General features: G+C 40.7%; 1 protein-coding gene across 2 annotated transcripts in view; it reads left to right on the forward strand.

Annotated features, from left to right (window-relative positions):
- Positions 1–1,927: 1,927 nt before the first annotated feature.
- PKNOX1 (PBX/knotted 1 homeobox 1) overlaps positions 1,928–24,621 on the forward strand; it is a 47,142-nt gene continuing 24,448 nt past the window's right edge. Inside the window, exons 1-4 of one of the 2 annotated variants that reach the window (XM_070750493.1) lie at positions 1,928–2,353; positions 11,257–11,353; positions 13,353–13,459; positions 17,575–17,705. In XM_070750493.1, coding sequence (XP_070606594.1) covers positions 13,409–13,459; positions 17,575–17,705 — 182 coding nt within the window. In that variant the 5' untranslated portion in view covers positions 1,928–2,353; positions 11,257–11,353; positions 13,353–13,408. The remainder of the gene's footprint in view (positions 2,354–11,256; positions 11,354–13,352; positions 13,460–17,574; positions 17,706–24,621) is intronic. The other variant, XM_070750495.1, reaches the window with a different exon arrangement.

Raw genomic sequence — 24,621 nt, forward strand, 5'->3', positions numbered from 1 at the left:
GGGGACTTAGGAAGGTCCTACTTCTCCCCCCCCCAGCCAAAAACTCAAAGCCTATCTGCTGGATACGGGCGATGAGTGGGACAGAGCGGCGCGGCTTCGGCACCGCTCGTCCCACTCATCGCCCGTATCCAGCAGATAGGCTTTGAGTTTTTGGCTGGGGGGGGACTTAGGAAGGTCCTACTTCTCCCCCCCCCAGCCAAAAACTCAAAGCCTATCTGCTGGATACGGGCGATGAGTGGGACAGAGCGGCGCGGCTTCGGCACCGCTCGTCCCACTCATCGCCCGTATCCAGCAGATAGGCTTTGAGTTTTTGGCTGGGGGGGGGGACTTAGGAAGGTCCTACTTCTCCCCCCCCCAGCCAAAAACTCAAAGCCTATCTGAGAAAGAGATAGCAAGAGAGGGAGAGAGAGAGGGAGAGAGGGGGGAGAGAGAGAGAAAGAAAGGGAGAGGGAGAAAGAGAGATGGAGAGAGGGGGGGGAGAGAGAAAGAGAGGGAGAGGGAGAAAGAGAGAGGGAGAGAGGGGGGAGAAAGAGAGAGAGGGAGAGAGAAAGAGAGAGGGGGGAGAGATAGCAAGAGAGGGAGAGAGGGAAAGAGGGGGGAGAGAGGGGGGAGGGAGAGAGGGAGAGAGAGAGTGGAGATAAAGGAAGAGGAGAGATAGAAAGGAAGAGAAAGAGGGATAGAAAGAGAGTGAGAGATGCTCAGTGAGCCTTTCTTTGAAGTTGCCTTTCTTTCTTTCTTTCTCTCTTTCTTTTGCTCTCTTGCTCTCTTGCTCTTTCATTCTTTTCTCTCTCTCTTTCTTTCTTTCTTTCTCTTGCTTTCTCTCCTCCCTTCCCCCTTCCATTTCTTTCATTCCCCCTCTCTATTTTTATTTCTCTTTCATTCTCTTTCTTTCTTTCTTTCTTGCTCTTTTTCTTTCTCTCTTTTACCTTCCCTTCCTCTATTTCTTCTTTTCTTTCTCCTTCCTACCTTCTTCCCTCCCTCCCTCCCTTCAGTCCTTCCTCTCTTACTCTCCCCTTTCATAAGTTTCCTTGCTTCCTTCCTCTGTTCCTGTCCCTTCCCCCTTTCTTTCTTTCTTTCTTTCCTTCCTTTCCTCCCTCCATTTCTTGCTTTCCTTTTCCTTCCTCCCTTCTTTCCTCCCTCATTCCCTTCTTTCACTCCTTCCTCTCTTACTCTCCCCTTTCACCCCTCCCCAAAGAAGGTAAATTTCATACATAATTGGTATGTCGCAAAATAAATTATTTTTAAATGGCGGGGAGGGGGGCCCCCTGACACTTAGGCTGTATGGGGCCCCAAAATTCCTGATGGCGGCCCTGGCTCCACCCCTCCATAACCCCACCCCCATATGACCAAAGCCCCCCCCCCCCCACCGGGCCATGGAAAACTGGTCTAGCTTAAAGCCGGTCCCTGGTGCAAAAAAGGTTGGGGACCTCTGATCTACATACATATACCCGTGAAAATCTACGAAAACAAATATATATATATATATATATATATATATATATATATATATATATATATATATACATACATACATACATACATACATACATACACACACACACACACACACACACACACACACACACACAAATATACACACATGTATGTACAGGTATATATGTATAACATTTTTGCTGATAATGAAAATGGAGATCAGTATTGATCTTTTTAAAGCTATTTAGCTCTCGTCAGCTAGCCATACTTTACATATATGTATATAGTTTTTTACCTTTTCATTCAGAATAACAGAAATGTAGGGCACAAAGAAAGCAAACCAAAGCCATTAGGAACAGATCCTTTCGCACCCTGCGGATTGTATTACTGTATACTGTATTTCTCATCAGGATCACTCCGGCCATCTCACATAGAGGAAAGGGGGGAGAAAGCGGGAGGGAGAGAGGGAGCGAGGTGATGTGACGTCACAAGCGCCTTCGGCCCGGATCGATGGCGCTAACGAACGGAGCATTTCATGAGCTTTATCCATCAAATCAACAGCGGTGCTACCAGGAAACGTCTTCCTCCTCTCAACCTAAGAGAGGTGGGTGGCAGCCTCCCCCAACCTAATGAGTATTCATAAAGGCAATTCAGCCTCGCGCCAAGGCCCAAGGGGGCGATACTTTTCTTGCCGCCCCGCCCCTTCAGCATGGCGCTCCTCGGAGTGGGCGTATCTAAAAACACGACGTGCCCCGCTCCCTTGCTGAATATTGATGAGGCGTCTTCCGAAGCGTGTTGTCGTCTCGCCTGGCGCGCCCTGCGATTGGTCGAGCCCGTGTATGCGTGGTGACGCTCGTCGCGGCGGTGCGGGTCCCGATTGCTGCAGCCGCTTGTCAGTGTGACGAAGATTGGCACCCAGGTAAGCGCTGTCACTCAAACCTGCTCTTAGCCAGCCAGCCATCCATCACGCCGCGCCCGCCGCCAGTATCGGCCGGCTTAGTTCAGTTGCGCCAACAGCTCCGGGATATGGGGGAACATGGGGGGAGGTGAACCCGCAACATAGAAAAGCGGGATAGGGGCACAGGCACCGTAACTTACTCGAAGGGGGGTTAGGGGCGTCGGCGGTCTGGAGCGAGGGAGGAAAGGGAGGGGGAGTGAGGAAGTTTCTGGAACAGCCGCCGACTGGCCGTTGCTTTTGTGGGAGGAGGTGGCGGCGGCGGCAGAGGCGGCGCGCGCACACACCGAGGCGGCGGAGGTGTCGCGCGCCTCGAGGTGGGAGGGGGAGAGACAAGGCCAGCAGCTGTTCATGCTGCGACGGGTGGGCGCGCGGGGGAAACCGCGAGGGCGGTGTTTGGGGTCGGGGTGGGGGTGGGGGGCGTTTCGGAGCTATTCCTATAGACATGGAGAAGAGGAATTGGATAATCAGGCGGGGTTTCCCCCGCAGCCGCTTTCCCTCGCTCGTTTCTTTTTTGCTAACTTTCTCGGGCTTCTGAGAAAAGCCCTCCCCGTCCCCCCCGTTTTTCCACGGGTTCGCAGCTGCCTTTTCGGAGCTTCAAATAATTCCCCCTTTTGCACGTGGGGGGGATTCATAGTTGGGAAATCCGAGGGGATTGATGTTGCTGTATTTCGGTTGTCAACAATAAATATAGAAGGGAGCTCTATCGCTGCTTTGTTTCTTTTTTACATGTTTCTATGTTATGTATATAATATTATATTATATAATATTAATATATAATATTAATATAATATACTGCTCAAAAAAATAAAGGGAACACTCAACACATCCTAGATCTGAATGAATTAAATATTGAATATTTCATTTGCACAACAGCATGTGAAATTGATTGTCAATTATTGTTGCTACCTAAGTGGACAATTTGATTTCACAGAAGTTTGATTTACTTGAAGTTATATTCTGTTTTTTAAGTGTTCCCTTGATTTTTTTGAGGTGTGTGTGTATTTTACAATACATTTTCGAACCAGCAGACAGTCTCCCACAAATTTGTATCCCCTAGCTAAATTGAAAAGACACTAAATGCTGTTAATGCCAGAACTTGGCAGAGCTGAAAATACGAATTATTCTTTTGATTCAAGTACTAAGTGTTGAGTATATGAGCAGATAATGTACTTCTTGCCCTGTTTGATATTGGTAAACATTTGGTGATAACCACCAAGTCTTTATTGTGATAGTTGAAGATTGCAACTTGAAAAAGAATGCTAGTTTTCCAGTTCATTAGGTAAAATATTAAGGATTTAAATGAGTGAGCAAACTGTATCTTTCAAAGTTATACTAAGAACCTTCTCCCGGTATGCACATTTGAAGTTTTAGATTACTTTATTTTGATTTTGTTTTAGAACAGCAATGATGATGCTGCACAATTAGTTTAAACACAGATTTTGAAGGATTCATGATAGTGTAAATGCTAGGTTCAAATCTTGTAATTTACCTACAGTAATAGAACTTCAATAATCAAAGTGACATTTGCAATTTATTGCACACATGACCATTGCACATGCATACAGTTTTTACACTAAAATATCAAAGATTGTTTCAGATCACCATTTTTCTGCTTGGGAAAAATGGAACTTTAATATGCATAAATATAACAGATGGGTGTGTATTATCTAATTTTGTATAATATTTTCAGCTGGGAGAATAATACAGCAAGTTCTCACTCAAATAATTTTACTTAATTGTTCAAATCTTGGTAGGAATTGGGTTTCTCTTTTGATAGGCAAGTGGAGACCGGTAGCATCATATATAAGGCTGAATAAATCCTCCATTCTTGAAAACATTGAGTCGCACATTGCATTTTTTAGTCATCTAATGCTAAATGCTAAAGTCTTGAAACCAAAATGCTTAGAATGCTGAATAGGGACATTCAAATTCAATCTTCAGTAGTTGCTTTGAATGTATGGGGAAAATATAGCATTGATTTGCAATATTTTAAAACAGCTCTAACTTTCTGGGATTAATGCAAAAAAAGTTGCTATATTTGGTACATTTTTGGAATCCTTAGAGATTGAATTCAAAGTGCAGCAAAATACTAAATATTCAGGTAAACACTACACATTGAACAATAAGGAAAGATTCCCGAATATTCCTATACTAAGAAATGAGGATTGTAGGAATGGGTAATTTTACTGCACTCCAAGTTATTGTATTTTAGTGTTGGCTAGAAATAGGTTTTTTCATCATAATTTCAATAATACAATACCTATATAGGATAGTAAATTTTGCTTGCACGTTGGAATTTATTTTTGATTTCACTGAGAAAAGCAAAATATTGAATCTCTTAACACATTATAAATTGACAGTTCTATATACAGTGATACCTCTACCTAAGAACACCTCTACTTACGAACCTTTCTAGATAAGAACCGGGTGTTCAAGATTTTTTTGCCTCTTCTCAAGAACTATTTTCCACTTACAAACCCGAGCCTCCGGAACTTTAACCAGAAAAGGCAGGGAGAAGCCTCCTTGGGGCCTCTCTAGGAATCTCCTGGGAGGAAACACGGCCTCCCTGTGATTTCCCCAATTGCACACATTATTTGCTTTTACATTGATTCCTATGGGAAAAATTGCTACTTACAAACTTTTCTACTTAAGAACCTGGTCACGGAATGAATTAAGTTCGTAAGTAGAGGTACCACTGTAAAGGGTAACAGAAATCAATCAAATTCCCATTAATTTTCCGATAATTGATTTTGAAAGGTAGGAGTAACTAATAATAAATAAACCAGAAGTGATCCATTTCTTCCTTTGGTTGTTGCGAACTGTCTAGTTGTTGAGAGTCAGGTGGCATAAAGGTTCAATATAAGTATTGTTAGTCCTGCTGTTTTTATGTTAGTTTATCTTATTGCTTTTAGCTTGGACCCTACCTCATTAGGAATAGTCATTCATATTGTAAATTAATTGTTCATCTTAAAATATATTTTTATTTTCCAATCCCTGTTTCAGTTTCACTGTTTGCCATTTGTGTTAATATAATTAACCATATAAACTATTATATAACAAAGAGTCACAATATTTTAACTATTTTAGGGGTACATTAAAGACTTAGTTATAATTGCAAGGCAATGGGGCTAGGAATGAAGGTACAGTGGTATCTCTACTTATGATTTATTTATTTTATTTATTTTATTCGATTTTTATGCCGCCCTTCTCCTTAGACTCAGGTCGGCTTATAACATGTTAGCAATAGCACTTTTTAACAGAGCCAACATATTGCCCCAACAATCCGGGTCCTCATTTTACCCAGCTCGGAAGGATGGAAGGCTGAGTCAACCTTGAGCAAGTAATGAGATTTGAACCGCTGACCTACAGATCTACAGTCAGCTTCAGTGGTCTGCAGTACAGCACTCTACCTGCTGCGCCACCCCAGCTTCATTTGTTCTGTGACCAGGTTCTTAAGTAGAAACATTTGTAAGTAGAAGCAATTTTTCCCATAGGAATCAATGTAAAAGCGAATAATGCGTGCAACCCCAAAACTCATCCCTTTTGCCTTATTACGGCATTCTGATCCTTGTTTGTGAGTGGGTGGAGGAGGGGGGAAGACAGCCGAGGCTGCCTGGAGGGAGCCTCGCAGGCGGATTGACAGCGCGGGGAGCTGCCTGGTGGCTTGCCACCCAGCTGGCCTTCAGACCTCCTTGGCAGCCCTGCTCCCTCCTTTTCCTCCCCTTTCTTTTCTTCTCCTCCTCCTCCTCCTCTTCCTTCTCTTCTTCCCCCTTTCTCTTCCTCCACCGACGTCCAAATGACCGCCCTCTGCCTCCTCTCCCTCTGGAGGGGGAAGAGGAGGACTGAAATCCCATAACCAACCCCTCCACTCCCTTTCCAAACCCCCTTCCTTCCTTTCCCAAGCTGTGCCAGCGCTGCCCTGCGGCGCTCCAGAAGACACAGCTGGGGAAGAACAATCGCTTTCTTCCCAGCCCTGCACATCACGAAGGCGAGCGAGCGACATTGCAGGGGGAAGCAGCGGAGGGAGAGGAGGCGGTGGGGGGTGGGCAGTCGCACAGCTTGGAGAAGGAAGGAATCGCTTTGGGAAGGAGGTGGAAGGGTTGGTTACGGGATTCCTTTCCTCCTTCCCTTCTCTTCCTCATCTCTCCTCTTCCTCCACCCCCCTCCTCTTCCTTTCCTCCTCTTCCTTCTCCTTTCTCTTCCTCCTCCACTGGCATCCAAACAATGCCCCCCCGCCTCCTCTCCCTCCGGAGGGGGAAGAGGAGGAAAGGAATCCCATAAGCAACACCTCCATCCTTTTTCCAAAACCCCTTCCTTCCCCAAGCTGTGCCAGGAAGAGAGGAGGGGTTGGTTGCAGGATTCCTTTCCTTTTCCTTCTCTTCTCCTTTCTCTTTCTCCTTCGCCCGGCTCTCCCCATCCTGCCCCACAGGCATCCTTCTAGTTCCTCACAAGGGCCAGGAGCACTCCAAGCTCTGGTCCTGCGCCAAGCACAGCTGCCGGTAGGGTTTCCCCTCAGCCTGGCTTCCATACAGGCCAGGTGGGAGGGACTGAAAAATCCTGCTATTAAAGTGCCTCCAAAGCCGAAGGAGTGGGGTGGGAGAGAGACTTGGCCATGTAGTTTGGAAGGGTGAGTGTGTCGCGCTGCAGAACTGGGTCTGGGGGGCAGCGCTGTGGTCCCAAGTTACGCGGCGTTAATTCCATCTCCCCGTCCACTCGCGTGCGCCCTCATTGTAGTCAAAAAGAATTGAACATGAATGTTTAACCCTTAGTTTCTTAAATCATATGATTTGACATCAGTTTACAAAAGCTTTATTCAACACCTATAAATTACTACTGCCAAGTAAAATCCATTGAGTGAGCTGCTTGAACAATACCATAATATGGTAACATATCTATCACCCACATGATATATAATGGCAGCATCAAAATAAAAAGTAACCAAATTACAGTGGTTTTTTTCTTGTAACAGTTTGTATTTCCACTAAATAAAAATATTTAGTTTCTTGAAGAAACCAAAAGTACAGGTAGTCCTTGTCTTGAAACTATAATTCAGCCCCAAATTTCTATTAGTAAGTGAGGAAGTTGTTAAGGGAGTTGTGCCACATTTTAGAACCTTTTTGCCACAGTTATTAAGTGAATGACTACAGTTTTAAGTGAATTAAGAGGATGTTAAATGAATCTGGCTTCCACCATTGACTCTGTTTGTCAGAAGCTGGCTGGGAAGGTTACAAATTGTGATCACATGACATCAGGACAGTGCAACTGTCATAAATACATGGCAGTTGCCAAGTGCCTGAGTTTTGATCATGTGATCATGGGGATGCTGTAGTGGTCAAAGTGTGAAAACTAGTCTTAAGTTTAAAAATAGTGTTGTTGTAACTCTGAAGAGTCACTAAATGAATGGTTGAGAACTACTTGTAACTTGTTTTGGCATTGTTTATAATTGTTAGACTCCTATTCAAATAGAATCAAGTAAACCATAATTCATTTACAAGATTATCAGTTACCCTCTCTGAAAGTAACATATTGCAGTAGTTGTGTGATTTGTGGTGAATCCAAATCACTGGCAAAGTCAAGATTGTTTAATTGTGTATTGAAAATCATTCTGCAAGATACTTTTTTGCTTTGTTTCATCTGCCATCCCAGCAGAGGTGTATTTTGAGCACTTCAAAGCAGCTGCTGTGAGTTTTGGAGCAGCTGCAACTTCAGGAAGCAGATCCAGGTATGGCTACTAAGTGGCTCTCTTGAGATCTTCTGGGCATGTGTGTGCATGCACAAAATGTGCTTCCTTTGGGATAGCCAATGAGGCAAAGTGCTTTGTAGAATGAGTAAATGAGTTTAATTTGGATCACAAATATAAGAAGGTGTTTTGACATAAATCCTTAAATTATGCAAAACATTTTGCAAATTCTCTTAAGGATTCAGATGTGCTGCTTTTTAAAAATGCAATGTAATAGTATTTCTGAATAGGAATCTATAATTGCAATTCTATCTGGAATGTTGATATAACACCCAGTTTTATTGGGTGTATTTCAAAGGGCTGATTATCACCTACTTACTAATCCCTTCATGGTACAGGGCTTTGTTATTTGCAGGACAGATGTTATCCATATATCCAACCATTTTGAAGGGTGGGGAGGGATTGATATGGATATGAATGCTGCTTCAAGAATAGAACATCCAAGTGTGTTTTTGTTGATGTTTTTATTTTCAAACAGCTGTTTAATGTTCAGAATACTATGTCAAGTGGCTAGTCATATAAATTGAACAAATAAATAAAACTGCTCTGAAATAAAAGGCTGAATGTTTATTTAATACATTTTAGAGTTATGAAAATATTAAATTATTTAGTTTTTTATTCACATTCTCTTAATAATATATATTTTTCGTTCGGTTTAATGAAGGGGGGAAAAGTCCCAATATGTCATGTGACACTGCCCTCGCGACACTAGTGTGACATCTCTGGTCTACACTATTTTTAAATGCTGCTATTTTCTACCTTAATTCTTGCACCCCAATTTACAGTAGTAAACAAGCAAAATGGATATCTAATATAATTAAGAAGGAACCTATTAATCTTTTCTCATTTGAGGGAAAGGCATTTGTGAAAATATAATGATCTCAAAAAAAGTTTCAGAATACAAAGAACTACTCCCAAGAACCAGATTCTAGGAGTAGTTCTATCTGTCCTGGAACAGAGGTGACCAAATACAGTATGCATCACAACAATTATTGTAGGAACATGTCAAGTGTGGAAAGAGACTCATCACTGTTAGTTGACTTTGCAACGGCATTTGAAAGTCCTTTTCAGTGGCACCATTTGCAGAAGATCAGCTTTCTAAAATAGCCGTCTGAAGCATCTATACAAGGAATCATGAAATTCTGTTCATGATAAAATGCCTGTATGTACTGGAGTACAGTACTGTTATATCTTCCTTTCTGTTTAATCACACATCTCGCACAAGTATCCTCTTGTGAGATTTTGCTTCTGCGCAGGAAGCAAAAAGCCAAAAATTTGAAAAAAAAGATAGTGCCACCCAACGGACGGTGAAGACGGACTGGAGCAGTCACATGCAAATTGTGCAATCTGCAGGACGCTATTGGAACGGCACATCCTAGGGTACCAGTAGGATTCCATCCCAACACACTCCTACTGAAAGTCTGCCATCTGCTTTGATGGAGCAAAGTTTGAAGTTGAACAACTTCAATATTTTGATTCTGTTGTCCAAAAACAGAAGCAGCTGCCACAGCCAATGTCAACAATCAAATTGGCCTATCAAGCATTGACTCAGTTCCTCTGGCAAGAAAAAAAAATAGTGGAAGCATTGTTACCCTTATGCTTGTTTATCATTAACACTATAGGTGCTTCTGCTGTAAGGTGCAGAATTTTGGACCTTGCTTCAAAATGATTTGGAAAATTCACAGGTTTTCCAAATGTTTCACCTACAACAAATATTAATACAGTGGGTACGGAAAGTATTCAGACCTCTTTAAATTTTTCACTCTTTGTTTCATTGTAGTCATTTGGTAAAAAGGAAAAAAGTTCATTTTATTTCCCATTAATATATACTCAGCACCCTATCTTGACAGAAAACCCCCCAGAATTGTAGATATCTTTGCAAATGTATTAAAAAAGAAAAACTGAAATATTCAAAACCTTTGCTGTGACACTCATATTTAACTCACATGCTGTCCATTTCCTTCTGATCCTCCTTTAAATAGTTTACTCCTTCACTGGAGTCCAGCTCTGTTTAATTGCAAAAATATCTACATTGGGGGGGGGGTTCTGTCAAGATGGGGTGCTCAGTGTACATTAATGAGAAATAAAATGAACTTTTTTGCTTTTACCAAATGGCTGCAATGAAACAAAGAGAAAAATTTAAAGGGGTCTGAATACTTTCCATACTCACTGTATTTCAATCTGATAAAATAACAAATTAATCAAATAATGAATAGTGCAGCAGCCAACCTATGATAATGGATGAAATTCAAAAGAACAACTGGTTTGGAGAAATGTGCAAAGTTGCATGTTCACTTTCACTAGTGGAAATTACCTCCTGTTAGTTGTAAAATGCAGCAATCAATTCCAAAGAAGATGTAGCAAATGGTAGTTTCAAGGGGGGGGGGGGGGCTGTCTCAATAAAGTTGGAAAAATGTATACATGATATTAGTGGACCCATAGTACCTACGCCAAGTGTCATTATCAAATGTCAACTAAGGTCTTCAAGCTTGACTCAGTTTTTAACAACAGTTTGTCAAACACTTGTATTAAGATTTATCAACAGAAGGTGAATTGATATTTTAAATGCAATATATAATTGTGAAACTAATGTCAAGTTTGAATTTTCTTTTTTCTTGTGAACTTAGTACTGCTTAGAATTCAAATTATAAGGTACGACTGAAAATGTTTCCCGTTTTAATGAAAATAATTTAAATCTGCTATTCTTATTTCTCTTCTCATGCAAAGGCATATAAATTATTTTCTGCAAAGAATATGATGGTACTATCAAAACTTATATGTATATGTTCATGTTTCTCTAAACATTAAAAAAAAATGTAACATTGCCAACTTTTTGCCCTAATATTTTTATTCTTCTGTTACAATCTACTTTTTTGAAGTCTATAGTTTCTATTGTAACATTTTCCATAAAACATTTGTTTTTATTTGACCAATATCTCCAATATAAATTCTTGGGGGAAATTATGTATTGGTCTGGCATTTTCTCCTTCCACTAAAAATGAAATTCTGTGGCTATATTCCCACAGATTATTTTACTAGAAGTGTCAAATAGTTAAAAAGTAATTGTGGCTTCTATGGTTTTAACTAATTCAACTAAATGAAAATTGGTCTGCTACTTACTTAGGCATACCCTTCCCAGAAAATGAATACCAGAGGGGTAATATGACAAGTAATTGAAAAGCTGGATGTTATTTGCTAAGAAGAGAGAAAAGCATTGATTGGTAAGCATTATTTATTTTATGACAAAAAAGAAACCCAAAAGCCAATACTGTACCTTGCTGATCAGAGCCATTATATCAAAAATAACCTGATGAGGAAATTACACTGTTCTGACTCTTGAAATTTACTTTACCAGCCATCAGTCGAATTATTTTCAGTGTAATATCTTGCAGATCTGTGTATCTAAAGATTACAATTGCAAGATTTTTCTATTAATGTGTCCAGAGAGACCCATTGAAAACCAAGAAGTGCTAAGTGATAATCTGCTCATATTCTTGTATGCTGCTATATTATATTAATTGATATATCTATCCCTTTCACCACTAGAACTTGTTTCTCTAAAAAATGCAGCATCCTGCGTTCCTTGTTTGAATTATATTTCCATGCGAAATTTAAAAAATGCAGCACAGGCTTATTTAAAATTTTCTAATTTTAACAATACCTTATTGTTTTGAGAATAAGACAATAATGTCATTACAGAAAGAGAGAAGACACACCCTGAAAGGCTGGATGGTCAGTTTGGTGAAATATTTCATTATCCAGTTGAGAAACAATAGTACTAAATGATGGATATTGACACAGACAATATCTTTTACTTGATGGGTATAGATGAAAAAGATTCCTGATAATATATCTAGAATTGTATTTCTATAAAATAAAGTTCTTTCTTTTAAAAAAACTGTTAAAAGATAATCTGAATGGTGAAGCAGATTTTCCTGCATTGGTATTGACCAGGTAAGACATTTCTGTGGTTCCTTCTGAGCTGATAATTTTCTTATTTTGTTTTCTTTCATTTTGTTTCCAATTTATGTATTTCTTTATCAGCCTCAGAGCAAAAGAACCCCTGCAGATTCTTGCTTCCTTCAATATTCCTTTACTTTTGAGATCTTTGGAGGTTTTTAAAAATATGTAAAGGAAAGTGAAGAAAGCGTTATTTTACCAACACCATTATTGGATACAGATTCTATTTAATTTTTTAATTTTTTTAAATTTATGTATTTGTTGATTGATTGATTGATTGATTGATTGATTGATTGGACTTATATACCGCCCCTCTCCGTGGACTCGGGGTGGCTCACAACATTTATATTACCTTACATAGAATATTTTCATGTGGCTCCTTCTGCATGTTTTCTTTAATTTTTGAAAAACTACATATTTTACCTACTCTTATTGTAGTATACATAATAGCTTAACATATCACCAAAGACTGATTGTTATCTAACTCTGTGGATTGGCTCATTCATATAAAGTGTACAGACTACATTCACACAGTTATAAACTCTGGTGATTAAAAAAAAAACCCCGTATCATCGCAAAAATGGCTACTTCTAGCCTGTATAATGGCCATTTTCAAAACCACATGGTGAAAATATACAGCTGAGCTGGACATATTATTATTATTTATTAGATTTGTATACCGCCCGTCTCCGAAGACTTGTGGCGGCTCACAACAACAACATGTAAATCAAACTTTTGTAAATTAGGGTATGATGAATGTGACAGAAAAATTAAGATAGTTATAAATGGGTGGGTGCCTGTAAATGTGACAACAAATAAATACAAAAGTTTGTGGTTGTATATGAGAATCATCATGAAGTTAATCTTTGTGCCTTGGTTTAGCCATTGAACAACTTTCAGAGAGAAAGAATGTACACTAGTGTGCTAGCAGGGATTTTAAAAGAAGCAGTTTATTGTGCCATCTGATCCCATGACTGGATCAGTATCCATATTCATTCAGTAGAATAATCTAAAACATTTTCCTAATTCCCAAAATGTTGGTTTTGCATTATTTTCTTTCAGATCTTTTTGTGGTACATTTCTATTTTATTTTGGCATGGGAAAACCCATGTACAATTTGGACAAAAATTATGAGTATCAGCATTTTATGACAGTAACAGGCATATATATATATGAAAGAACACATTTTTCAGCTGCACACAGATTTCAACAATTCTATAATTTTCTTTTAAAATAATATTCTTTATGGTTTCTTTTCAGCAAAAAATAAAAAAGAACTAAGATATGATTTGACTTCAAAGCAACTCTCAGTAACCATGATGGCAACACAAACATTAAGTATAGACAACTATCAAGATGGGCAACAAGTAAGACATTTTTTACAGAAGTCCACATACTATGAATTACCTATAGAATACAAAAATCATGCTCCTGACTTGTACATTATCCAGCTCTATTTTTACAATTTATGGATTCCATATTAGATGTAATCTCTTTATGAGTCTAGGTTAAATAAACTCAGTCTACTTGATTTTTCGTGCCAATAACAATAGTTAAACAGATTACAAAGAATACTGTCTGATTTGTTTAGTATAATATGCAAATTGATTTTATAATTTTCTTTGCCGAGCAATCAATTAATGTCTCTTCTTAACATTGGATTGTGAAGGGGTTAAAGATTCAGAATCCAAATTTATTCATCATATCTTGAAAGACTTTCTGTGATTTTTTTAATCTTCTCACTGTCAGGAGGAAACAAGAGTTAATCAGATTCTACCAATATATTGTTGATGATAAAATAAAGTAAAATTAAATAAAGCTGAATAGGCATGAAGCGTGAATATAATCCAGGGGGAATCTGAATTGTAGCACTTTCTAATAAAGGTAAAGATGTTAGGAAGCAAACAGAGTTTTTGCCTCTGCTAATTTAAGTTCTTTTCCTTGCTTTAAGTATTCTGGAAAAAGTTTTATTGAATATTATAAATGTATTCAGCTGTTGATAGTGTTTAAATAATTGCTTTTGTATGTTTTTTAGTTGTTTTAGTTATATTTTATTAAGACTGTGAATCATTACATGTGCCTACATAAATCTATATGTCTACATACATGAATGAATGAATGAATGAATGAATGAATGAATGAATGAAAATGATGATTCCAGATACACTTTTAACAGCTAAACCAGTTAGTGGTACCTGAACCCACTTGTACGTGGAACATTAGCTTCCTAACAACAGGAAGCAGCAGGTAAAGTTAAGCAGAATTAGCACATGGCCTCCACAAAGCTGTGTTCTTTCTCCACTTCTCTCACTATACCAATGACTGCATCTCTAATGATCCATCCATTAAACTACTGAAGTGCACAGATAGCACAACAGTGATCAACCTCATTCAAGACAATGTTGAATCTGCATATGGATGGGAGGTTGAACAACTAGCCTTATGGTGCAACCAGAATAACCTTATTATATTGTTTAGATGATCATCATATCATATTAGATGATATCCTTATCTATAGCCAGAATCTGCAAGACCATGTCAAATTAGTGAGACAAATCTTAAAGAAACTTTTGGCTGCTAAGCTCTTTGTAAAACTTTCCAAATGCGAATTTCACAAGACGTCAGTAGACTATTTGGGATATTGCATCTGAAATGAAAGCATAGAGATGGATCCAGCTAAAGTGAAAGCTGTGCTTGATTGACAAGCTCCCCACATGCACAAACAATTACAGAGTTTCCTAGGGTTGGCGACTTTCTACCGACAGTTTATTCCAGCTTTCGCTGAAGTTGCCTTATCCCTAACTGAACTACTAAAACTGGGCCAACCCCTGTTAAGCCCAAACCATCACAGCCTATTAGGTGGACAATGGAATGCCAAAAGGCTTTTGAAAGTCTCAAAAGACTTTTTGCAAAGAAGCCAATTCTGCAACATCCTAACCCAGAGCGAAAGTTTGTGATCCAGTCAGAAACCAGCGATGTGGCAATGGCAGCTGTGTTGTTACAAGACAATGGAAAGGGACAGCTACTACCGCGTGCATACCTTTCCAAAAAGCTGACCCCCACCGAGAGGAGGTGAGCCATTTGGGAAAAGGAAGCTTTTGCTATATGTGCAGCACTGGTGACATGGAGGCATTTCCTAGAAGTTGAAACAATTCCTTTCGAGGTGTGGACTGATCATAAGAACCTCGAGGCATTAAAGACCCCTCGGAGGCTTTTTCCTAAGCAAGTACGATGGTCCCGATACTTCAGAGATTTCAACTTCACACTGAAACATATCCCAGCCAGAGAGAATCTCCTTGCTGACGCTTTGTCATGGAAACCTCAGTATAACAGCCAAAGAGAGGAAGAAGTCCATCCAATCATCCTGTGTCTCCCCCACGCCTTCTGAAGGAAAAGAAAAGTCCGCACCCAAGACCAGACTAGGTGACAATCCTCATAAGGGGGGGAAAAGTGGGAGAACTAATTGAAGTCAGCTTTGCCAACCGACCCGTGATTCAACAACCAAAAGGAAATCCAAGGAGACGCTGAGGCAAGGGTTGGCTTGGAAGGCAACCAAGTTATATGTGTCTGCTAGCCTGCGAATAGAGATTCTCCAACAAAGTCATGACTCCAGACTAGGGGGCCACTTTGGGTTCCTGAAAACATTGCACCTAGTGCAGAGGCAGTTCTGGTGGTCCAGGATGATAGCAGAAGTTAAAGATTATGTAAAGAGCTGCGCAACCTGTGCTACTAGAAACATAGACCCGGTAAACCTCCTGGGTTTAATAGCAAGTAGCCAACCCCAGTAGATCCTGGGAAGAAATAGCAATGGATTTCATTGTGGAACTCCCTGAGAGCAAGGGTAACCCAGTTATTTGGACTGTCATTGATTTATTCTCTAAACAAGTTCACTTCATTGTCCGGGACTACCCACTGCCAGACATCTAGCTAAGCTATTCATAAAACACATTTACAGATTGCATGGAGTCCCCGGTAAAATCATATCTGATCAGGGGGTCTAGTTCATGGCCAGATTCTGGAGAGAATTCGTTCGCGCCATTAGCTCCACCCAAGGACTTAGCTCAGCTTTCCAACCTTCCACTAATGGAACCTCAGAAGGTAGTTGAAAACAAACATGCTATAATACTTTGGGACTTTCGAATTCAAACAGACAAGGTTTTGGAACACAATACACTGGACCTCACGATTGTGGAAAAGAAAAAAGTGTGGATCATTGATGTTGCCATAGCAGGTGACAGCCAAATTGATGAAAAACAACAAGAGAAACTTAGCTGATATCAGGATCTTAAAATCGAATTACGACGACTCTGGCATAAACCAGTACAGGTGGTCCCAGTGATAATCGGCACACTGACCAAAAGACCTCAGCCGGCATTTGAAAACAATAAACATTGACAAAATCATGATCTGTCAGTTGCAAAAGGCTGCTGTACTTGGATCCGCGTGCATCACACAGTCTAAGATGCTTGGGAAATGTTCGACTTGTGATAGTGTGATACGAAATCCAGCATATAAATCTCATTTGCTGTGTATTACTGTTTTAGTAATGATGATGATTATGATGATGATGATGATTAAAAAAATAATCATCTGACATCCATTAGCTTGCACCTCCTTACACATTTAGCTAAGGAGGTCCTGCAGTTTATGAATCCTTAAGTAAGTAGAAAGAAATGCTCTTTGGATTTTTCTGCCCAATTCCCAACTTTATGCCAATGTTGAAATACAAACATAGTTGAGTTATTATTCAAAGTTGTACATGAAGATTTTAACAAGGAACTCACAGAACTGTAGATAGATAAATGAGTTTATAGGGGAAAGGGGGGGTGAGGAGGAAATGTTTAAAAAAATAAACAATCATATATGCAAAATTCTAGATCAAGTAAATGTAGCTAGCATATTTAAACTATTGATTTATTAACTGATTTAATTGAAGTTTGAGTTTCCAAAATTTTTCACATAACTGTGTCATAACAAATGTAATAAATTTGTGCCAAACTGAAATATATATCTTAATAATTAATGTTTTTTAGTTGGGAGGATACTTAAACTTTTTATGTTTTTGATCTGTGTGTATACATGTACATATGTCTTAGTAACATAAAAATAGCCCTTGTGTTTGACACCAGCTGATTGTATGAAGAAATGCATACAACTTTTTTTTAGCAACAGCTTAGGGATGATATACCTGCATATCAACAGCAAGGCAGAGAAGGGTTGTTAAGAGAATCTGTCTGTTATATTACCATTGCTTAAATTTTCAAGTTATGATCAACCGCAATTACTTACTGAGAAAAGATATAAGAAAGATCATATGCCTAGATCCATCTATCTATTTTTTTTAACTGTTTGTACTTTTTGTATAGCTGCCAAGTCATACCAACTTTCTGGCCACTTAGGAGGCTCTTTGCTCTCTCCCCTTTGCTTGGAAAACAAACTATTTCCAGTGCAGCTGGCAATATAAAGCATCTTTCTTTTCCAGCAAATGCAAGTAGTAACAGAATTAAAAACTGAGCAAGATCCAAACTGCTTAGAAACAGATGCAGGAGGATTGAGTTCTTCCCCAGTTGAATCTCAGACACCGATGGATGCAGACAAGCAGGCTATTTACAGGTAATATGGTTGACCAATCTTAAATGATAAAGTATATTATTGTCTTTAATCTGTAGACTGTTCTCAAACTAAGGATGTAGTAGACAACCACAGTTGAAAGAGACCATACAAAACTCAGTAGAAGATAGGAATCTGAAGCCTTCTTCCTTTCAGTAGCCAGATTTCTCTACATTTCACCACTTTAACAAAAATTGAGTACTGCAATTTTATTTTCTTGGGTGAGAATAAGTATACCTGTATACAATGCTAGTATAAAATTGTGTACTACAGAATAGGTACCAATCCCAGTGCACCAGGGACAGATTCCTAATTTTTTTTACTATCACTCTGTGGGCGTGGTTTATTTTGTGGGTGTGGCTTGTCATGTGACTGGGTGGGAGTGGCTAGCCCAGTGTTCGGAGCTTCTGGAGCTGCTGAGGTGGGAGGGAATGGAGATAGCTCCTGCTGCCCATTCCTCCCCACCTCGGCAGCCCAAGAAGAGTCCGAACATGTGATATACCTGGGATCATCGCCTCACATTCAGAGTTTTTGGGAATGCTGAGGTGGGGAGAAACAGAGATAGCTCCTCTCCCCCATTCCTCCCCACCTTGGCAGCCTGTGTGAGGTGCTTGGGATGTACGAGGTGCTTGGGATCATTGCAGTGTGTTCGGAGCTTCTGGGGCTGCTGATGGGCGGGGGGGAAACAGAGGTAGCTGGAGCCTCCTAGAAGAACTGCCACCACAGTCTTGCTGCTCCCACTGCGGGGGGCTGGGTTGGCAGGTGGGCAGCGTTGGCAGGTGGGCAATGTCCCCCTGCTTCTCTGGCAGATCCCGAGCTCTTTGCCACCAGCCTCAGCCACTGCCATCTAGCTCCTCCCACCCTTCCCTGCCTTTAATGAGACCAAGGTGGAAGAAGACCCTAGGCTCTCCGGTGGTGGGCTCCAGGTCTGGCCCTGTGGAGATTTCATGATGCTCTGGCTCCTCCCACCCCTTCTCTACCTTTAATGGGACAGCTCGTGGGTGGGAGGAGGCTGCCAAGAGGCACATGGGGAAAGAGAGAGCTGTTCTCCGTCTTCACCTCTCAGCAGGGAAGAGAGGGAATCAGTGGACCTGAGCTGTCTGCGGCGCGGAATGGGAATAATCAGAGAGCCGCACTACGGCAAGGATTCAAGTCAGTTCCTGTCTTCGTGATGTCACCAGCGGGCTGCTGCTACTGGTGCACACCTCTGGAGTGTCCCCACTGTAGAGATAGAGGTCATGTATCAGTTGTGTGCAGCAAGCTGCCTACCTCCAGGAAGCCTTGCATATCTACATGATCTCACCCAATTCACCAGGACACTATCCCTGGCTGGTACATGATCTCATCTAGGTTGTATCAACAGGATGTTCTTAAGAATTGGCAAGGAGAATTCACCAACAAAATGCTGTTGCCCTTTGTTATCTTTTGCTGCTTGTAAAACTGTATAAAAGTAATAAACACTGCCAAGGAAGTCAGACAACTTAGCATCCTGCAATGACTGGTCTCTAACTCCATCATCTGGCGCCCAAGGTGGGGCATTTGCACACCTCCATGGGGAGCAACAGCCAACATACTTAGCATAGTCTGGAACAGACCCTTAGGTGCACTTCATCCTTCAGCTTTAGGACCCCTCACTGGTAAGGCTGGATTGCAGTCTATCTCAACACCAGCATAAGCATGTGCAGGAACTCTGATTCCTGTTACATAAGTCAGGTATGGCAGCACCTGAAGCGGATATAAGGAAGCTGGTTAAGGAGGTAGGGAAACAGTGTCCCTGATATCTGGAGCATGGGACGCTCCATATACGGGATTGGACAAAATAGGGCATACTTTATATCTTGAACCCCGGGCTCCAGTACAGGTATTATATCAATGGTATCAATGCCATCAAGCAGTGGAAAAATTTGGCTATGATGCTCACCCCCCCACTGATTATTATTATTATTATTATTATTATTATTATTATTATTATTATTATTAATCAGATTTGTATGCCACCCCTCTCCGCAGACTCGGGGCGGCTCACAGCAATCGCCATACAATGTAAACAAATCCAACATTTAAATTAATTTTAAAACACCACAAGTTAAAACCAATCATACACACTAGCATACCATACATAAATTTTATAAGCCTAGGGGGAAGGAACATGTCAATTCCCCCATGCCTGACGACAGAGGTGGGTTTTAAGGAGCTTACGAAAGGCTAGGAGGGTGGGGGCAACTCTGATATCTGGGGGGAGTTGGTTCCAAAGGGCTGGGGCTGCCACAGAGAAGGCTTTTCCCCGGGTCCCGCCAAACGACATTGTTTAGTTGACGGGACCCGGAGAAGGCCAACTCTGTGGGACCTAACTGGTCGCTGGGATTCGTGCGGCAGAAGGCGGTCCCGGAGATATTCTGGTCCGGTGCCATGAAGGGCTTTATAGGTCATAACCAACCCCCCACTGATTACAATCAGATAAGAATTGTCACCCTGCAATCATATCCAATTGGACCTTCAGCTCCTCCTGGAGAGGATAATTCTTTTGCTTCTCCACAGCCATTGTACACCCCCTATAGGGCAAATATTAGAGGAACAATCAGACGGGGAGTGGGTAGAGAAATTACAGATATGCTTTCTTTTTGTCCAGTGCATGCCATGGGACAAGTAGATCAGAATGGAGTTCAAATAGTGGAATATCGCCCTTTGTCATATACAATTTTAATAGAACTTCGAAAAAGAATTAGAGACATGAGCTTGGAAAATATCTATTTGCAGGGAATGCTGGAAGCCACTGTGAGAAATCATATCTTAGTACCTGAAGATTGGAAAACTACTTTTTGTCTATTGCTTACTCCAACGCAATATGTAGTTTGGGATTGGTGTGAATATAAACACCAATATGCTGTGTGTGCGTTTCATCCAGGTGTGTGTGGGTGTGGATTTCATTCCTGATCAATTGTACAGGTCTGGCCCCTTTGCTTTAGTGGATGCCCAGATTGGTCTACCAGCTGCCACTTTACAGGTTTCTTCTGAATGTACTTATTGGGCATTTGGAAAGGTGTCTGTTTCTGGCAAGCCTCATCAAGCTTTCTTGAATATCAGGTAGAAGGCTATGGAGCCATATCCTGATTTTATTAACAGACTACAGGATGCATTAAGGTGGCAGATAGATAATACTGAAGCTCAGCAGGAATTGTTGAAGAGTCTGGCAAAAGACAATGCTACTTCTGAATGTCGGAGGGCATGGGAAGAGCCAAAAGAGAGAGGGAAAGGAGGCTTCAATCATAGCTGCTATCACTACCCTGGTCACATTTCCACTGCCCCATTCAGATCATTGTGCTGCAGGGTAAGCCCTCTGAGGGAGTTTTGAACACTGGAGCAGATATTTCAGTGATCTCTGCCAAGCCGTGGCATGACATCTGGCCAACCAAGCCCTGTCCAAGTGTGTGGGGTGTGTGTGTGCGGGGTGTGTGTGTCATAAAAGTGCATATCAAAGTGCTCAATTTCAACCCATTTGCCTAACTCAGATTTGGTTATTCAGGTCTGCCCCTTTATAATTGATATTTATGTCAGCCTTTGGGGACGGAACCTACTTAGTAAATTGGGTGCCACCCTCACTTTGAAAGACAGACTACTGCCCTCCCATTGACATGGCTTGTTAAAGAGCCAGTGTGGATTGATCAATGGCCCATGCCACACAAAAAATTGATGGCTCTTCACCAGCTGGTTAAAGATCAGCTGTTTGCTGGTCATATTATGTTTTCTACTAGCCCGTGGAATACCCCTGTATTTGTCATAAAAAATAAAAGTGGCAAGTGGCATTTCCTTCAAGATCTTAGAATCATTAATTCATGTATTCAACATATGGGCCCTTTACAGTGTAGAACGCCCAATCCTAATTTGATTCCCCAAAATCATGAAGTAATGGTAATTAATTTAAAGAATTGTTTTTTCTCTATTCCTCTGACTCCCTGATCAGGAAAGGTTTGCATTTACTTTGCCTGTAGTGAATCATTCAGAACCTAATAAACAGTATCACTGGATAATTTTAGCGCAGGGTATGTCCCACATTATCAGCTTTATGTTACTGCAGCATTAGCCCCTTTTCGCAAATGTTATCCATTGGCTTTGGTATATCATTAAATGGATGATATTTTAATTGGAGCTCCAAAGATACAATCTAATTGGCTTTTTGAAATACAAAATAATTTAAGTATTTATGGATTGCAGATTGCCCCAGAAAAGATACAGTTGCACTCCCTATCTTTATTTAGGGCATAAAATATTGCCATCTTATTCTGCTACCGGTCTTCCTCACTTGAGTTTATCCAGGGTTATTTCTTTGGTCAATTTACAGCAATTGTTAGGCACCCTCAATTGGGTTCACCATATTTTTCTTTACCTACACATTTTCTCAGCCCATTATTTGATTTGTTGACTAAGGGAAAACAACCAGAAGATCTCATTGTAATTCTGCCTGCAACACTTGCCACGATTGAGCAAAATTAATGACATCTTGAGCACTCAATATGCGGATCATATTCCTCATAAAGATTGTCAGTTACCTCTTTTGATATTCCCTACTAGTAAGTTTTCTACAGGAGTATTAGTTATATTAGAGTCACAGAAAGTATATTGTGTTGAATGGCTTTATTTACCTCATACCCCATCCCCAAAATGTTTTGCCATTTATCCAGGCCGTTGCTGAAATAATAATTTTGAGACACACTCAAGCTTGCCGAAGAGCTGTGACTGATTTAATGAATACAGTGTTCCCTCGATTTTCGCGGGGGTTGTGTTCCAAGACCGCCCGCGAAAGTCGAATTTCCACAAAATAGCGGTGTGGAAGTAAAAACACCATTTTTGGCTATGGACAGCCAAAAACTACCCCCACGCACCCTTTTTCAAGGCAGCGCAAGGAGCCGGGCTTGAAGTTGGGGGCGGGGAGCAACGAAAGTGCGGAGGCCAGCAAAGATTGTTTTGAATGTCGGCTGCCCCCGCCCCCCCAGCGCCTCTGGCCCCCTTGCCGCTACCGCCCGCCCGCCCGATCCACCCCTCTCACCGGCTTTCTTGGGACACAGGTCCTCCTGCAGCAGCGCTGGCGGCTACGGTTTCTCATCCTCCTCATTCGGCCGATAGCCGCTCTGAGCGCTTTGAGAATGCCTGCCTCGCCCCTCTCACAGTCCCTTAGCTGAGAGCACTTTCGTCCCAGCTATCAGCGAGGGGGCTGCAGGAGAGCTGGGGCAGGCGTTCTCACAGAGAGGGAGAGAGAGGGGGAGAAAGAGAGAGAGAGCAAGAGGGGGAGAGTGGAAGGTAGAGAGAGAGAGAGAAATGATAGAAAAAGGGAGAAAAAAAGAGAAATGAGAAAATGATTGAAGCAGAGAATGACAGGAAAGAAAGAGAAAGAGAGAGAGAAGTGACTCTTGGTGATGACGTATGACATCATCGGGTGGGAAAAACCGTGGTATAGAAAAAAACCGCGGAGTATTTTTTAATTAATATTTTTTGAAAAACTGTGGTATAGCTGTTTCGCGAAGTTTGAACCCGCGAAAATCGAGGGATCACTGTATTATTTTTCCTCTCCCTAAATCTGATTTTCAATTTTATTTTCAGAATACTTATTTATTTATTTTATTGTGAGATTTTATTTTATTTTATTTTATTTTATTTTATTTTATTTTATTGGATTTGATTTGACTTGATTCGATTCGATTCGATTTGATTGCCGCTCCTCTCCGTAGAAATAACTTATTTCTTCAGCGTGCTTTAACTGATTATGTAGGCTGTACATATCATTTGCCTAAATATCCTTGGTTTGCTTGCTTAATGACTTCTTCCTTTCCTGTCCATCCATTGCTTTCTCCTTCTCCATTGTCACAAGCTCCTACTGTTTTGTCCAATGGAGGGTGAACAAGAGGAGCAATTGCTTATAAGGATCCTCATGATGAGACCTGGAAAATATCTTATACTACAGTGCAATCTTCACCACAATGCTCAGAATTGCTTGCTGCTATTTTAGCTTTCTACACCTTTTCTCAACCACGTTTTAATTTAATTTCTGACTCTCATTATGTGTGTCAACTTATTTTTAACCTTCCAGGTGCTTATATCACACCCAGGACTGATTCCAATCTCATGACTTTGCCTTAACTTTACAGCAGCTATTGCAAGATCAGAAGCATTTATACTGTACTTTGTTTCTCACGTATGCAGTCACTTGTTCCTTCCTGGCCCCCTTTCCGAAGGCAATCGTCATGCTGATACTACTGTTCATGTTTTATTTTCAGATTCTTTTTTAGTCATTATTTTTTTTATCAAAATGCTAGAGGGTTGGCACAAGCTTGCCATATTCCGCTTGACCAAACCAAGCAGATTGTTTCATCCTGTCCCCAATGTTCTGTATTCTGATGTTCAGTGTTCTGAATTCCTGTGGTTTCACCTTTAATCAACTATGGCAAATGGATGTTATCATGTTCCTTCTTTGGCTCCCTGGAAGTGTATTCATTTATCTACTGATACTTATCCAGAGTGCTTTGGGCCACACCTCAACAAGAAGAAAAGCTAATCATGTTATTTCTCATCATTTTTCAGCTATCACAGCCTTGGACAAGCCCTCTTCTTTAAAAACTGATAGCGGGCCAGCCTATTCGTCATCAGCTTTTTGCAATTTTGTACAACCTGGAATATTGTTCTTACCCATGGTCTTCCCTATAATTCTATGGGTCAAGCCATAGTGGGGTGTGCCAATTGGTCCTTTAAGAACTGCTTCCACAAACAATTAAAGAAGAGGGTTCTCAAGTACTTAATTTATCATGGATAACACAACAGGTTTAAAAAGTCTTATTTACCTTAAATCAATTGAATGTTTCTATTCAAATTTGACCACTTATCAGAGCCACTTTCAACAGAAAGCAAGCTTGCCTCCCCCCTTTAAGTA

The sequence above is a fragment of the Erythrolamprus reginae genome, chromosome 4 (genome assembly GCF_031021105.1).
Source record: "Erythrolamprus reginae isolate rEryReg1 chromosome 4, rEryReg1.hap1, whole genome shotgun sequence".
Taxonomy (NCBI): domain Eukaryota; kingdom Metazoa; phylum Chordata; class Lepidosauria; order Squamata; family Dipsadidae; genus Erythrolamprus; species Erythrolamprus reginae.